This window comes from Lissotriton helveticus, chromosome 9 (genome assembly GCF_964261635.1).
Source record: "Lissotriton helveticus chromosome 9, aLisHel1.1, whole genome shotgun sequence".
Lineage (NCBI taxonomy): Eukaryota > Metazoa > Chordata > Amphibia > Caudata > Salamandridae > Lissotriton > Lissotriton helveticus.
Genome location: NC_136070.1, coordinates 1,221,517,491 through 1,221,533,139, shown reverse-complemented (window position 1 = coordinate 1,221,533,139; position 15,649 = coordinate 1,221,517,491). Strand labels below are relative to the sequence as shown.

At 48.2% G+C, this 15,649-nt stretch overlaps 1 protein-coding gene across 4 annotated transcripts in view; it reads left to right on the top strand.

Moving 5' to 3' along the window:
• NR2C2 (nuclear receptor subfamily 2 group C member 2) overlaps positions 1 to 15,649 on the top strand; it is a 268,072-nt gene that overhangs the window by 226,574 nt on the left and 25,849 nt on the right. For all 4 annotated transcript variants that reach the window (XR_013601140.1, XR_013601141.1, XM_078661704.1 and 1 more), the window contains exon 12: positions 12,581 to 12,718. Coding sequence is in view for 2 of the 4 variants with exons in the window: in XM_078661704.1 (XP_078517830.1) it covers positions 12,581 to 12,718 (138 nt within the window). In the remaining 2 variants the exon portion in view is untranslated. The remainder of the gene's footprint in view (positions 1 to 12,580; positions 12,719 to 15,649) is intronic.

The window sequence follows — 15,649 nt, the reverse complement described above, 5'->3', positions numbered from 1 at the left end:
GATAGAGCGGAAAACGGGAGAAAGGCGAGAGGGTCGGCGGAGCCGAGGAATCAGGCGGCCATCATGGTTGTCGGTTAGGCTCCTCCCAATTCTGCGCACTTCTATTAAAGAAGCTTGAAAGAATTGTGTTCATTATTTTTTTAACGCAATCTGGATACTTCATATGAAAAGGTGTAAAGTGCTGCCGGAGTGTCAGTGGCCTGCTTCCTTCTTGGATAAATGTAACGTTTCTACTCAGTTTTTTTTGAAGAAGTAGCTCCTTAGTCTTGTTAAAAAAAATTAACGAGGTCAGCATTTTTGTTTTCAGACTGTTTTCCACAGTGGGTATTCTGCACGAGCTGACATAGCTAGTCGCATTCTAGGACTGCTAGCTACATGCTGCTAGTGTGACATAATGTAACTGCTAGTTCAAGTTCAAGTTGCACCGGCTAATGACATACTAAGATTACTCTAGACACATGCTATTAACTTGCTGCAACAACTGGTCACATACTGAAAGAGACAGACTGTAACTGCTACTGACATGCTGCTAGTAGTGAAATACTGTAACTGCTAGTGACATTGCACCGACTAGTGACATACTAAGGTTGCTCTTAACGTCCTGGTAGAGACATTGCTATTGACATGCTTCAATAATTGGAGACATGCCGCAAGGGACCGACTGTAACTGCCAGTGACATGCTGCTAGCGTGAAATAATGTAACTGCTAGTGACATGCTGCTAGTGAAATACTGTGACTGTTGGTGGCATGCTGCACAGGTTAATGAAAGTCTAAGATTACTTGTAACGTACTGCTAGACATATGCTATTGACATGCTGCGACATCTAACGACATACCCAAGAGACAGACTGTAACTGCTAGTGACATGCTGCTAGTGAAATACTGTGACTGCTAGTGGCATGCTGCACCGGTTAATGACAGTCTAAGATTACTCGTAACGTACTGCTAGACATATGCTATTGGCATGCTGGGACAACTAACGACATACCACAAGAGAGAGCTTGTAACTGCTATTTACATGCTGCTAGTGAAATACTGTTGACTGCTAGTGACAAGCTGCACCGGCTAATGACATACTACTTCTGTGCTCAGTGCTTATAGGAACCAATATAGCGCTGCTGCTGTCTTGGTACTTCCTAGTTCACGTTACACGCAGATTTCTGCGGTGATCGCACTGGCCCAAAGGACTCTATCGCCCCAGAGTGCCGTGAGCCTCAGCCTGTGGGAGAGTCCCCGCTTCGGCCACGTGCTCCGAGGTTATCCTTGAACGAGGAGCCGCGCTCGCGCGGAAATAGGGAAAGAAATCAAAGTGTCTGATAAGAGTGTTTGTGCGTAGCGTCCCCTCAGACTGCCCCATCAACCAGCAGCTAGCACTGGCACCTGTCGATCATCTGGGTGAACTCTGCCGCAGCCTGTGAGGTGTGGTAACCCACAAAACTGCAACCCGGTGATCGCCTGCAGCTAACCTGCCCCCTTTTAATCGTCTATGGCTGAAACTACCACCTGTCAATCGCTGGCAGATAACACTGCCCCCTATTGTTCGTCTGCAGCTATCACTGCTCAAAAGCCGCATTTAATTAAAACCCCGCCCACTGGTGCGGGTTTAAGAGCAGTCTCTGCCACGCTTCTAGGGGTGCCATACTTTTGGGTTAGGGGAAAGGGGTTGAAGGTGGCTCTAAAAGAGGCATGGCCAAAGCAGTGCAACTAAGAAACCTTTTTAAGAGGCTTGGCTTAAACATACAAACTAAAACTCCCAGAATGCAAACAGTACATAAAGAAAAGGAGGGGAGTGCTACGTGGTGCTCATGAGTACTAGCAGTTGAAATTGAATTATAAACGTGAACCTAGTCACTGTCTGAGTACCTGATTAGCTCCGGGGATTGGGAAATGTGAGTTCCCCTTATTAAAACTATTGGCCAGTACTCTCCCTTTCACAGTAAACCCAAAAGAGACAATCTGTACCTGATATGACCTTGCCCGTTTAAAGCAATGCCGATTACTGAAAGTACGGCAGTGACCTTATCAGGGCACCGGAATGTGCGCTTTCCTTCGCCTTGCACTAAATCCGCATTGCGCCAACCCCTCCCGTCTGTGCCAAGGTCAGGCTTTTTTTTTATTTCAAAATATTTTTATTGAAAATAAATTTTATACATATCCATAGAAAAGACATTCTTAATACTTGTACTGGTCTTGCAAGATTGCGGCCTGGCGGGGCCTGAGAGAGGAAAAGGAAAAGAGAGAGAAAAGAGAAGAGAGGGGGGGGGGGGGATTATCGTTCCAGGTATGTGTCGAGAGCTTCCCACATATTCTCCTTGGCCGTATGGTTTGCCGCCTTTTGCTTGGCGGTGATGTTATCCGCCCCCCGGAGGAAGGTTACCCAGTTGAACCAGCGCTTAAAAGTGGCTTTGCTGGTGTCCTTCCAGTTGCCCAGAATCGTTTTCACCGCAGCCGTTAGAAGTACATCGACCAGGTCACGTACTTCTTTGGACTGGAGGTCTGTTGCTAGGAAGGCGGTGGCTGCCCCGGCTAGTCCTCTTTGTATCTTACTTCCCGTTATTGTGTCTATGACGTTGTAGACCTTGCCCCAGAAAGCTTTGACTTTGGTGCACTCGAATAGCATGTGAGATAGATCTCCCGTGGCCCTCTGGCAGTTCCAACATGTGCTATTATCACTGGCTCCGACCCTCCCTAGTTTCGCTGGTGTCCAGTGCAACCTGTGAAGTAGCCAATATTTTGTTTGTGCTAGCTGTGGTGTTATTTTGTTTTTGGACGCTGTCGTCCATAGTTTGGCTCTTTCCACTTCGTTCAGCTGTCTCTGTATGGTCTCCTCCCAGAATGCCAGCGTCTTGTTGTTTAGGGTTGTGGTGCGTGTTGTGATTAGCTTATAGATTTGTGCTGTTTGGTGGCCCGTCTTGTTTAAGTTTTGCGCGTATTGTATGATGGTGGGTGTTTGTTTCGTTAGTCCTGCTCTGGTGACCGCTGCTTTTATTTTGAGGAATTCGTAGAACTCCTTGTTAGGCAGGGAGGTTGTCTGCTGTAGTGCCGTGTAGGTGAGTGGGGTGTTCCCTGCCTCTAGTTGCGAAGGTGTAGTGATGCCTCTGCTACGCCATACCTTGTTATCTAGTGTTTTCCCTTTGTATTTGACTTTGGTGTTGTGCCACAGAGATTCCCATTTGGTGCTTTTGATACTCACAGCCATTTCCCTGTCTACTCTTAGCAGCGCTATCTTTGTGTTGTGAATTATTGCGTTTTTGGCTTCTGGGTGCTTGTGGGCCGTGAGGGCCATGATTGGGTCAGCGCCACCTAGAATACACCTTTCCAGGTCTAGCCACACCGGCGTATAGCCTGGCGCGGGGGCAATCCAGTGCAGACCCTGTTTGGCCAGGGATGCCATCTGAAAGGCTTTGTAGTTCGTGAGGTTTAGTCCGCCTTGTTCTTTTCTGAGTCTGAGTTTCGCTAGGCTCATTCTTGGTTTTTTTCCTCCCCAGAGGAACATGTTGATGCTTTTGTCTAGACGTTTGTGGAAATCGGGTGTGAGTGTGAGAGGCAGCATGGAGAGCAGGTAGTTTAGCATGGGGGTGACCATCATCTTTATTGTTTCGATCCTACCCCACCAGCTTATGAATTTGGGGCCCCATGTGTCTAGCTTGGACTTAATTTTTTTTAACATCGCATCCTCGTTATGGTCCAGAGTCGTCCTTAAGTCCCTACCGAAGAGGAGGCCTAGGTATTTTAGGGGTTTCGTTTGCCATGCTAGGCCGGATGTACCCAGGACGGCCTTGGTGGTGTGGCAGTTCATCGGTTTGCACTCAGATTTCTCCCTATTGAGCTTATAGCCTGAGACATGTGCATACTCCTCTATTGTCTGCACGAGTGCCTTAATTGACTGTTCTGGGTTGTTTGTGGTTATCAGAATATCGTCTGCGTATGCCGCTAACTTGAAAGCTTGCCCCTCTATCCGCACCCCCGTGATCCGGGCATTTGACCTGATCATGTGAAGGAGTGGTTCCAGGGCGAGCAGGAATAGACCCGGTGATAGGGGGCAGCCTTGTCTTGTCCCTCTCTCTAGTATGAGTGTGTCTGATGTGGCTGCGTTAACCACCACTCGCGCTCGGGGGTTCTTGTACAGGGACATGACCATACCCCTGTACTTCTCGCCTAGTCCAAACTTGAGCATGCATTGGTTGAGGAAGGGCCATGAGACTCTGTCGAAAGCTTTTTCCGCGTCCAATGCGATCATGACCGCCTTTTCCGCGCTGTTGGCCGTGCGGTTGATTAGGTGGCATAGCAGTCTGGTGTTATCTTGCGATAGTCTGTTTTCCAGGTAGCCCACCTGAGATTTGTGTATGAGTGCGGGGAGAAGTGCATTTAGTCTGGCAGCCATGACTTTTGCATAGATTTTGCAGTCCACGTTAATTAGAGAGATTGGCCTATAGTTCTGAGGGAATTGTGGGTCCTTCCCTTCTTTGGGGATGACAATAATGTTTGCCTCCGCCATTGAGTCTGTCATATTGCCGTTTTCTGCGCATGCTCGGAATACTCTGACAAGTGTGTCCTTGAGTAGCGGTTGGAATTGTTTATAGAAGGTGGCTGTGAAGCCATCCGGTCCTGGGGCCTTGTTAGGTTTTAGTGAGGCTATGGCCCTCTCAACCTCCGCTTTGGTTATGTCTTGGTCTAGGGCCTCTCTTTGTTCGTGGCTTATACTGGGCAGGTCCAGGCTCTCTAGCAGGCTTGCCCCGCCGTCCGCATCTAGCGATGTGTCCGCTGTGTATAGTTCTTTGTAGAACTTCCTGAATGTTTCGAGGATATGCTTATTCGCTGTGTGTGTTTTGTTGTCTGCGTCTGTTATTGTGGCTATGCAGTGCTGCCTTTGTTTGGCTTTCAGGTAGCCAGCTAAGGCCTTCCCCGCCTTATTGGCCGAGCATAAGTTTATGGATTTGTATTTGTTGATCCACGTGGATGCTCTCTCGCTTAGGATTCTGTTTAGCTCATATTTTTTCTTTGTTAGCGTTGTGAGTGTGTTCCTATCTGTTAGGTTGGCCGTGTGGTTCCTTTCTAACCCCTTGATCTGCTCCTCTAGGTCTTTAATTCTCTTGTTTCTGCTCCTGTTCATGCGTGCCTTGATGTTTATGAGTTTCCCTCTTATTGTTGCTTTAAGCGCATCCCATAGTGTCGCCGCCCCTGTGTCAGCTGTATCGTTAAATTGGAGATATTCTTTGATCGCTTCTTCTATTTCGGTGATGTTGGCAGGGTTTTCGAGTATGTCGCTGTTAAGGCGCCATCTCCTGCTCGGTGTTTCGTTATGCTTGCCACTCAGGGAGAGGGATACGTGTGCGTGGTCTGAAATTGTGATGGGTCCTATTTCCGTCGTGTCAGTCAGGTGTGTGTGTGTGTTGGACATGAGTATGTAGTCTATCCTGCTGTATGAGTTGTGCGGGTGCGAGTAGAAAGTGTATTCTCTGGCGCTTGGGTATTGTAGCCGCCATGGGTCCGCTAGTGAGAGTTTGGCGCATAGGTTTTTAAGTATGTTCTGTTCTTGTGAGTCATGACTAGGTCTGTGTGGGTGTCTGTCCGTGGCGTTGTCCATCGCCTGGTTCATGTCTCCTGCCACGATTAGAAGTTCGCCCAGAGGGACCTTGCTAAGTTCAGTTTCTAGCTCCTCCCAAAAGTTTTTGTCCCCCGTGTTTGGCCCGTATATATTGGCTATGTGCACCCTCTCGTCGCCTCTGTTGATTGATGTGATCAGCCTCCTTCCCATGGTGTCTGTTGTGTTATCGTTGACCTGGAACTTCCCTTTCTTACTGATTAGAGTGATGACCCCTCCCTTTTTGTTGACTGCTGGTGAGCACAGTACTTCGCTTATCCAGCTGGCTTTCAACCTGTTTGCGTCCTCTGTGGACACTCTAGTTTCTTGCAGGACGTATATGTCTGCCTTCAGTTTGTATAGGTAGTCTAGTGTTTTCCTTCGTTTGACGGGGTGGTTTAGCCCTTTGACGTTAAGTGACACTATCTTTATGTCTGAGGCTATCTGTGCTTGGCTACTATTGTCGGGAGCCATCATGGTGTGCTGTTTGTGTCGCTGTGCCTACGTGCACCAGTTGAATATCTTCCCATTGCTCTATTCTTGCTTGGTGGCAGCCACCACACATGAGCCCCCCCCTGGGGTGTTGGATGGGATAGGGTGGTGTATGTGGGTATGGGAAAGAGGAGAGAGAAGAGAAAGAAAGAAATGTACATCCGCCAGGCTCTGATTGTCCATGCAGCAGGGCCTCCCTCCCGACCCCCTCCCCCCCTCCCCCCCCCCCTCCCCCCTCCCCCCTGTCAACGTACTGTAAACGTGCGACAGCAACGGTTCCCGCCCTCCGCTTCCCCGGTTCCTTAAAGGTCAGTAATGTCCCCGCCCCCTTCTTGCCCCCGTGCTGCGCTTTTAGGCAAAGGATATGGTTGTCAGATGTTCAAACCCCTGGTATTCTTTCTGTGTGGTTGTCCATGATTCGCTGTGTTTAACAGGGTAGGGCAGTTCAGTGTCTCTACACATGTCCAAAATCCCATTGTTGAGGTAGTTCTGCTCTGGCACCTTTCGTCCTTTCCTTGAGGTAGTTGTTGTTCGCATTCCGCTTTACAGTGTCATTCCCCGCCGTGTCATTTGCCGCCCGCTGCCCCTTTCTCTTCCGTCTCTGAGCCATCTGATGACGCTCTTCTTTTTGCTGTACCTGGCGTTGTTTGTTCCATCTCCTCCAATTCTGGCTTCCTGAGGTATCTGCGTAGCTCTGCTGGGTCGTTATCCTCATTCTTGCTGGGCCGACAAAGCTGAACGTTATCTTTGCTCTCTTCATAGTGTCTCTCAGCGCGAGGAAACCTTTCCGTGCTTCCACTGTGCTCCTTGAGAGGTCTTGGGTAAAAATTATCTTCTTTCCTTTCCAGATGGGGGTTTGCCCTCTTCGGGCAAAAGTGAAGATTGCATCAGTGTGGCTCGACCTAAGGGGTTTGCAGATGATCGTTCTAGGCCCTTTCATGTGCGGTTGTTTTGTGGAAGGGATCCTGTAAGCCTTGTCGATCTCCAAGGCTCTTTCGAAATTTATGCCTGTCAGCTTGGGTATCAGCGTTTCGAGCATTGCTGCGCATGAGCCCGAAGCTTCTTCCTCATCTTCTGGTATGCCTAGAATCCTGATGTTCCCCCTTCGGTTTTTGTCTTCTTGCTCTGCGAGCCTTTTCTGCAGCTCACTGGAGACTTTGGAGATATAGCAGATGTCTTTGTCCATGATGCCTGACTTGTCTTCTATGTCGCTGATCCTTCTTTCTGTCTCCGCTACTCTGCTTGCCGTTTTGTTCTGGTCTGCTCGTATGGCTGTGAGCTCTAGCTGGACATTGTCCATTGAGATCTTTGTGGCCTTTGCTAGGTCGTTGGCTTCCGTTATTTTTTTAACGAGCTGGTCCATCGCAGACTCTGAGCTTTGCAGATTTTTCATTTTGATCGGTGATTCCAGGTCCTTCCTAATTTTTTTATTATCGCTGTTCATTGTCTCCAGGCCTCTTCTTTCTTGGTGTATGGACAGTCTCTCTTTCTTCTGCAGGTTATATTGTGCTTCCTTTGGTGGGGTGGTTTTGGCAGTCGCAACCGTGCCCGCTTTCGCCTCGCTGCCAAAAGTGAACCTGCTTGGCCACCTTATAGACCTTGTCCTGGTTTTCCCGGACGCCAGGGCTACCGCTCTGGGTCAGGTGCTGGACCCTGGTTTGGTGACGCGTTCCCACTTCTTTGTTTCTGCTCGTTTGGCTGTGTCTCCCCTGTGTTTCGCTCACTTCACTGTGCCAACCCTGCTCCTAGGATGTGGCTAGGTATGCTCCGTACTGTGGCTGCGTCGATGTGGTCCGGTGCTGGGTCGCTCTCTAGCTCGTTACTGCACTTGTGGCTGAGAGGCGCCGAGGGTAATTGTGCCCGGTTTCTGCCGACCCTGTCGATTTTTTTTTTTTCCTGCCGCCTTGTTGTGCTCGCCTTTTATCTCCACTGTGGGGTTGCCTGTTGTCTGTTGTGCTGCTGTTGTGCTGCTCCTCCTCTCAAAAGTGGCCGCCACTATGTTCGTCTTCTTGTGTGGCCTTTGTTCTGCCTATTTGGTGGCTGTTGATCAGCGCATGCATTTGCATTCGCAGGGGCCCCCCCGAGTGTCATTGGGTTGCACTACCTTGCATACTTGCCAGTCTGCACCCCCGATCTCGTGTTGTTGTGTGCTTGCGCTATTATTGGATCGCCCCTCTCAAGATGGCCGCCGCCTTTCTCGCCTTCCTCGCCTCCCTTCAGGACAGCCACGCTTTGCTCGCTGGCCACCCCACTGGTACTCCCTGATGGACCCTGGCACCAACGAAGCCCTTGTGGGGGGGGTGACGGTGCTTCTGCGTTTCTCTCCTTCTTTTGCTTGGCAGCCGCGCCGCGCTGTGCCTGTCGCCCCTTCCAAGATGGCCGCTACCTTTGTTTTCCGGCTCTTTTCTCTCTGAGATCGTCCGCTTCACGTTTGCTGGGGCGTGAGCTTAGCCCGGCGCTGCTTCGCTTTGTGCTCCCTGGGGGGGGGTTGTAGCCCGTTGCTCGTACTGGTGCTCGTGCAAGTACTTTGCCAGTACTGGTGCCTCTTCCCCTCTTCCCCTCCAAGCACTAGCGCCCCGCTTTCCGCCTCACTCCCGCTTCGCTGCGCCTCCCTCTCTGGATGGGCGCTTGCTCCGCTGACTCGCTTTTGTGCTGGCGCACGGCCGCTTTTCTACTCGGGGGGGATACCTGCTGAGCTGCTTCTCCACCTCTGTGTTGTGCTTCTAGTTGTGCTCCAGGGTGAAGTAAGATGGCCGCCACCGTTCTGCCTTTGCGCTCCTCTGTATCCTCTCAGAGCGCTCGCAGCCTCCTTGCTCTTTGGCGCCTCCGCTACCTCTCGCTCCCTTGCCGGACCTCCACTTGTGTCCCGTCTTGCGGATTTCTCCGTGCTGTGGCGCCTTCTTGTCCGTTTTTTATTTTTTTATTTTTTAATTTTATTGCCCCGCCATCTTGGGCTCTCGCTGCCTGCGCTCCTTCAAAAAAAGGCTTTTTAGTGCCTTTATCTTCGTGTCGCTCACTACAGCTCCTCAGCTTCGCTGCACCTCACGTTCGCACACGCTCCCGTCCGTTCCGTGTGTGGGACCGAGGGCTATCGCTGGTTGTCTCGCCGTTCTTCTCCCCGGGGTCGCGGAGCTCTCGAACTCAGGCGACTGCCTTCGTTGCCATCCAAGCCACGCCCCAAGGTCAGGCTTTAATCTCTGTAAATTAAACACTCTTAAGTGTGGGAACATCGCTGCCAACGCCGCCTGCTGCGCGCCCTGGCCTCCAGGAGGGGCAGGGCGGCCGCCAGTCAGGAGGTGTGATTCCCAGCCATTCCTCACAGAATCAAATCTTCCCGGAGCCCCTCACACCGACGCTCCTGTGTGTGTACACGGACTGTGCATAACGCAAGCACCTGCAGTGCGAGGTGGGGCATGCGAGGGGCTCCCATTCAATTAAAGGCTTCTCTATATCTGATTTACGGAACCGCAAATACATCCCCGCCCGCATAATCAAGCGTAGTATCCGGCGCCCTATGTAAAGCAAATGCAGGCGCAGGTTCTACTGTGAGGGCAGCGCCCCGTGCTGTAGGGAAACCTGCGTGAGACCTACTCAACCGACGCTGCAGGGAAGCCCTTCAATTCTGCAAAGCTGCTCACGCGACTTAGGCGTGCGTGCACCTGAGTCTTTTTAGGCACGTTATTTTGTTTCAGAATTAAAGCAAAAAAAGTTTTGTTTACCCTCAAGTTCAGTTCGTTTCCTGCTGCCATCTACTGAGAACGTGTACTGTGTTAGAGGGGGGTATTGTTTTCAAAGCTTGGAGGCACCTAATTTCTACTGGTATGCATCATGTGCTTGGACCGTGCTTAATCTTGGTCCTCTTTTACTTTGGATACGTAGGCTCTCAAAACCTTGATAAAAAACAATTGAATCAAATAACAATTGTAAGCAAAAAAAAATAATGGCTTATTGTGCTAACATACTTTTGGGCGCTACTTTGCTTCTTATTGCACCTGGCACTCCTGCATTACATACCAATGTGAAGACATGTGTGTGATCCTAAGAGCTAGGATCCTACCATTCCATAGGAACAGCCCTGTTTCCGCCTCGAAGCTCAAACCCTGACCCCAGAAATGGCATTTCAATGCTCTGAAAGCCAAAAGCCTGCCGCAGGAATGGGCCTACACAAGCGGAACAGAAGTAAACAGCCCTAGCAATGGACCTGTGTGGGTATGAAAGAGCAACCTTCCCTACTTACAGGGGCGTTCCGGGCCCTCAGCCGAGGCCCCACACTAACATCTGTCAGATATGGGCGGCTCAGGAGCCACGCTTCACATTCTGCAAGAGCCCTATCGTTTTGCATTATGGCACTGCCTACTAATTGGTCTGTAGGGGTCCAAAGGATAAACAATGCCTCACGAATCGGCCCATATTTGTTTTAAAACTAGCAGACAGCCATACAAAATGACCCACGTGGGCCTGAAAGCTAAAAGCCCGTCCTATGAATTGGCCTTTCTGGGTCTGTAGGCTCAAGTTAGCATAATGGAATGTTCAGTCATGAAGTGAACAAATCATTTGCACAGCTGCTTTATGTGAATGATTCTGTGTTTATAGGGGAAGTGGAAAGGTGGCCATGGGACACCCTTCGCGCGCAGTAGTAAGGAAGTTAATTCTACCCCGCAGCCTCCCCGTAAGTCTAGGATCTCCTGGTATCGGTCTGCAGCTCCCGCCCCCTCACGGCTCCATGCATTGATGTGGCCTCTCCTGGCCCTGCTGGCAGGAGCCCTCGGGACTCTTGCCTGGCTGTACCTGGCACAGAGGGATGGGCTGCAGGAACTGCACATAGAGCTGCTGTCCTTGCGGAACAGGCTCCCCCGGGAGCTGGAGGGACTGAAGGAGCAGATGCTGCGAGAGCAAGAGGACAAGGTATATTTTAGAAATAATTACGTTTTATCCGTCCCGTCAATATATTGGATCATTTGCACGTTTGCCTCGCTTTTCCCACCCTTCTTTACCCAAGTCCTTCCAGGCTTTTCTGCACATGTTCTCCACCTGTCCACTAAAGTTCCTCCTCACGCCTTCATTTCCGTATAAGCCATACGCAAGTTGTTTCTTATTCATGCACTACAAAATTGAGTGGAACAGTGTAATGTGCGCCATATTGAGGGGGGAGGTTAGGGCGCAGTTGTTTTTTTATTTGTAGGCGTGGGGACATGACATGACTTGCCCAGGAGAAGCCCCTGTGTATTACTCTTTACCTTCTGTCTTTGTACACCTCACAAGAGAGCTGCCAGTAAGTCACATGCACAACTATCCCTACTACACCCTCACACACCCTCACGCTCACATACCCTCACACACCCTCACCCTCCCTCACACCTCACCCCCCTCACCCTCACACCTCCTCACCCTCATACCCCCTCACCCTCAAACCCCCTCACCCTCAAACCCCCTCACCCTCACACCTCCTCACACCCTCTCAAACTGACACACCCTCACTCACCCTTACACCCTCACACGCCCTCACCCTCACACCCTCACCCCCCTCACCCTCACACCCACTCACCCTCACACACCCCCTCACCCTCTCACCCCCTCACCCTCACACCCCCTCACCCTCACACACCCTCACCTCACACACCCTCACACCCCCCCACACCCTCACAACCCCCACACCCTCACACCCCCTCACCCCCACACACCCTCACACACCCTCACTCACCCTCACACACCCTCACTTACCCTCACCAGCATAGCATAGCAAAACATAGCATAACAAAACACAGCATAGCATAACAAAACACAGCACAGCATAACAAAAAAAGCACAGGATAGCAAAACATAGCATAGCATAATTATTCCCAACTCTCCTTATTATTGAGCAACATCTGACAGTTTGCAAATCATCTTTATACACCAATTCAGAGTTTTCGAAAAATGTATGCAACGCATTGTCATAGTGGTGGACATGTTAGTCTGTTATTTGGATTGCGCCAATACAGACTTTGCAAAAAAATTCATGCAACACATTGTCATATACAATGCCAATAACTCAAACTTTAATGCTGCGAGACCTATTGCATTGCAAATGCGTGTTTTAGCAGTTCTCCAATTTTCTGTGCTTTATGGTGCAGGGAAATGGAAACAATTCGAAAGTTATTCAGCCAAGGTGATGCTATATATGTAGTGAGATCTGGTGTCTAGAGCACTGACTTGCTCTGTGAGTTATGCTGAGATTTTCAGATCGAGTTATGTTTCTTTAGTCCAGGTACATTCTACAGGAAATAATTTACTGTGCTGAATTACTTATCAATACTCTGTATCTCAATAGAAAAAGCATACACGTATTTTTAAATGGTTGGCTGCAATGTCATATGCTGAAATGGCAGGGAACACATGTATAATTAATGCTGGGTTGCAAGGCTACGGCTAAAAATGCTAGTGTTGAGAAATCAGAGCACCATTTCTTTTAAAGCCAGTATCTCTTGAAACCACTTAATGGAGTTCTGTTTTCACTTTTATAGATAAGCTTTCTGGGGACCGAGTAAAACAAGTAATGGAGCATATCTGGAAACTTCAGGAGTTCTGCAATAGTATGGCTAAACTTGATATTGATGGATATGAATATGCGTACCTTAAAGCTATAGTTCTCTTTAGCCCTGGTAAGTCTTTGGATGGTGTTACATTTCTTTTACTCTCCTTCCAGTCCACAAGTTAAATGAAGAAGCATATAATAAAGAATAGAGAGATTAAGACTGTTACGCCGATTCAGACTGTTTAGTTACAATCTGTTCTTAACAGGCAAATCTTACGTTGTTTTCTTCAGTTGTGCTTTTTTATTTTTTATAGCGAAAACCGAGGTACAAAACAACAAAGTGCTTTACAAAGTTGGTGTTCTGGAGGAGCACAGAGAATGGGGATGTGGTATGGAATACAGGCAGGACAAGGGGGTTAGAAGTTGTGTTCTCATGACATGGTACTGTTTGAAGAGGGCCTTCAGTTCCTTCTTCGATACCAGGAGTGAGGGAGCCTGCCATATCTGGGTGAGGAGGAAGCTCCAAATCCTAGGAGTGCAGCAAGAGAAGAAGATAGGACACCTTGTAATCTCATTCCACTTTCTTTTAGCCCTGTCAAGTTGCTGCTGTGAAGAAAACATAACCCACCAGAGATCCTAGCCCTCTATTCCTGCTACTATTATTGTTTCCCGGTTTCTCTTCTATGCTGTTTTATGTTCACATATTTAATTTGTCTCCATCACTTGTGATGGAATGCTATTAATACATCAGGATGAATGGGAAAATGGCAAGCTGTTGCTCTTGTTTTTGTGTTAATATGGTACTGAGCTTGCCATTTATTCTCGCCGTGTGTATCCTGCCCTAATCTCCCACTTGGTTAATTTGCTATATCCTCCATTTGCAGAACAGTCTCTTCCCGCAGCCTGTCTCGTCCTTGCCTTGTCTATGCCCATTCCAGCCTCCCTTTGTCCAAAAAAAGACGAGGGCAACACAAATGCAGGGAAGGTTTGACATGGAGGAGATGGAGTCCCCGCACTCATTTGTATGTGCTGTTGTTCAACATTGACTGCTGATGATTGCCTGTTTGATCACAAAATATTCAAGCATGAGTATCTAGGAAAGATCCAATGTTAATACAGCAGTAGTTCATACTCTTTGAAACTGCCTCGTTGAAGCTGCCATAGGCTACATGTAGTCCAGTTCACTTCCTTATGTGATCTCAAACTCTGGTCAGTTAGTTGAAAGGACTCTGCTCCAAATCCCCATAGAGTCTGAGCTGGTCACATTTTCTACCACATTGACTGTGAGAGCAAGGCAATCTCTAGAGCGCTTCTCTTCAGATTTGCAGATTTGTTGTTCATGTTGGTATTCAATTCTGTTCTTTAGGGATCTTAATACCACGATCTACATTAGGAATGCAGTATTTGTGTCCCCTTTGGTATTTGGCTGGCTGAGCCATTCGAACTCCGTCCAGATAGCATACACTCCTCTTAAAGCTGTAGCATTATTCAAACGTTGCCAGTCCTATGGGACTAGGAAGCTCTACCATGATGGCCCCACAAGAAATATGTACTATATCTTTCTGGACATGTGGTGAGAAGATGCAAAATATTCCAAAGGTCCATTCAGAAACTTTTAGTGACAGAGGCAAGAATTTTTGCACATCTGGAGTGAATTTTTCCAGGTGCTGTGTTCGCTAAAAGTGTGCATCTTGCCAAGGTGGAGCTAGTTAAAGCCTCATATTCAGAGACTCTCTTGACTCCAACCTTGAAGCCCTCAGAGCCTGTTCCAAAGGCACAAACCTCTAGCTTCCACAATAAGTCAAAAAATCCTATACCTTAGATGTTTCACTGGCTTTCCATGCTGAATATGCCTCCTAAACCTTCAAAGAGTCTTTCGACAAAGTCTTGTTGATGAACACTGGCTAGGCTTAGTCCACGAAGGAAATAACCTAGACCATTGACATCAATGGGCGTATTGTCTGTGCCTGCTAGCAAGCATGTTCTGTCGACAACAAAAGTTCCATTGTCAGGCCAAGAGTGAATGTCTCATTAACAGCAACAATGACAGTGTCAATGACCACTATTTTTGTTGACTGTTGCAACTTCTGCAACTATATATGATAACTTCATCATCTTTAATGATGACCATACCAACAATGACTTCCCTTCTGGAGCACATAATGGAGAATTACGTTGACCAACTACTACCACCTGTGTACTGTAGAAAACCAACAGTTCTGCACTGTTCACCATCTTGGGCAGTTCTACTGCCAGGAATTTCATAATCTGACATTGCTCGCCATTAAATGCCTCTTCCAGCACCTTTGTTCTGACCAGATAATGTGCCACAGCAGTTATGTGCGGATTTCCTGCCTGGGTCAGCAAAGTCAGCATTCTGTTTTTTGGAATCAACAGTGTTTCAAACAAATATGCAGACAGTAAGGGAAAGCTAAAGATTCAGTTAGAAGTACTGCATATGTAAGAGTGTTAGACAGCGAAGTAATAGAATGAACTATGCCTATTCCTCACTTACGACACTGCTTGCTGCATTTTTGATGAATTCCCCTACAATTTTTATTTCATCACTATATGTTACTGATCACTAAACCGTATGAGACAAATGGAAGGTATAATTTTTGTGCAATATGCAGCAGTCCAATAAATTAATAAATGAGATCTGTTTATGAGATGGTGGCTTAAGCTTCACATATCTTAGACCCATCCTTCCATGTCTTTGAGCCCCATTTCCTTGCTACCTTTTCCATTAGACCTTTTAAAAAAACTATCAACAGGCAGATCTCCACTCTTTTAGAGTCCAACAACATCCTGGATGCTGCAAAGTCCAGGTTTCAGCCATCTCATCGCACTGAGTCCACTCTGCGTCAGTCTTTAATAAATTATGACTACTGACAGAGGTTGGTATATGTTCTGGTTTGGTCCTGCTGGATGTATGTGCCGCTATTCACAGGGTCTCATAGCTGTTGGCATGACCCAAGGAATCAGAGGTTCATGGCATTGTATGGGCCTGGATCACATTTTTTTTTCTTCAATAGCCCCTTTCTACTTGGAATTCAAA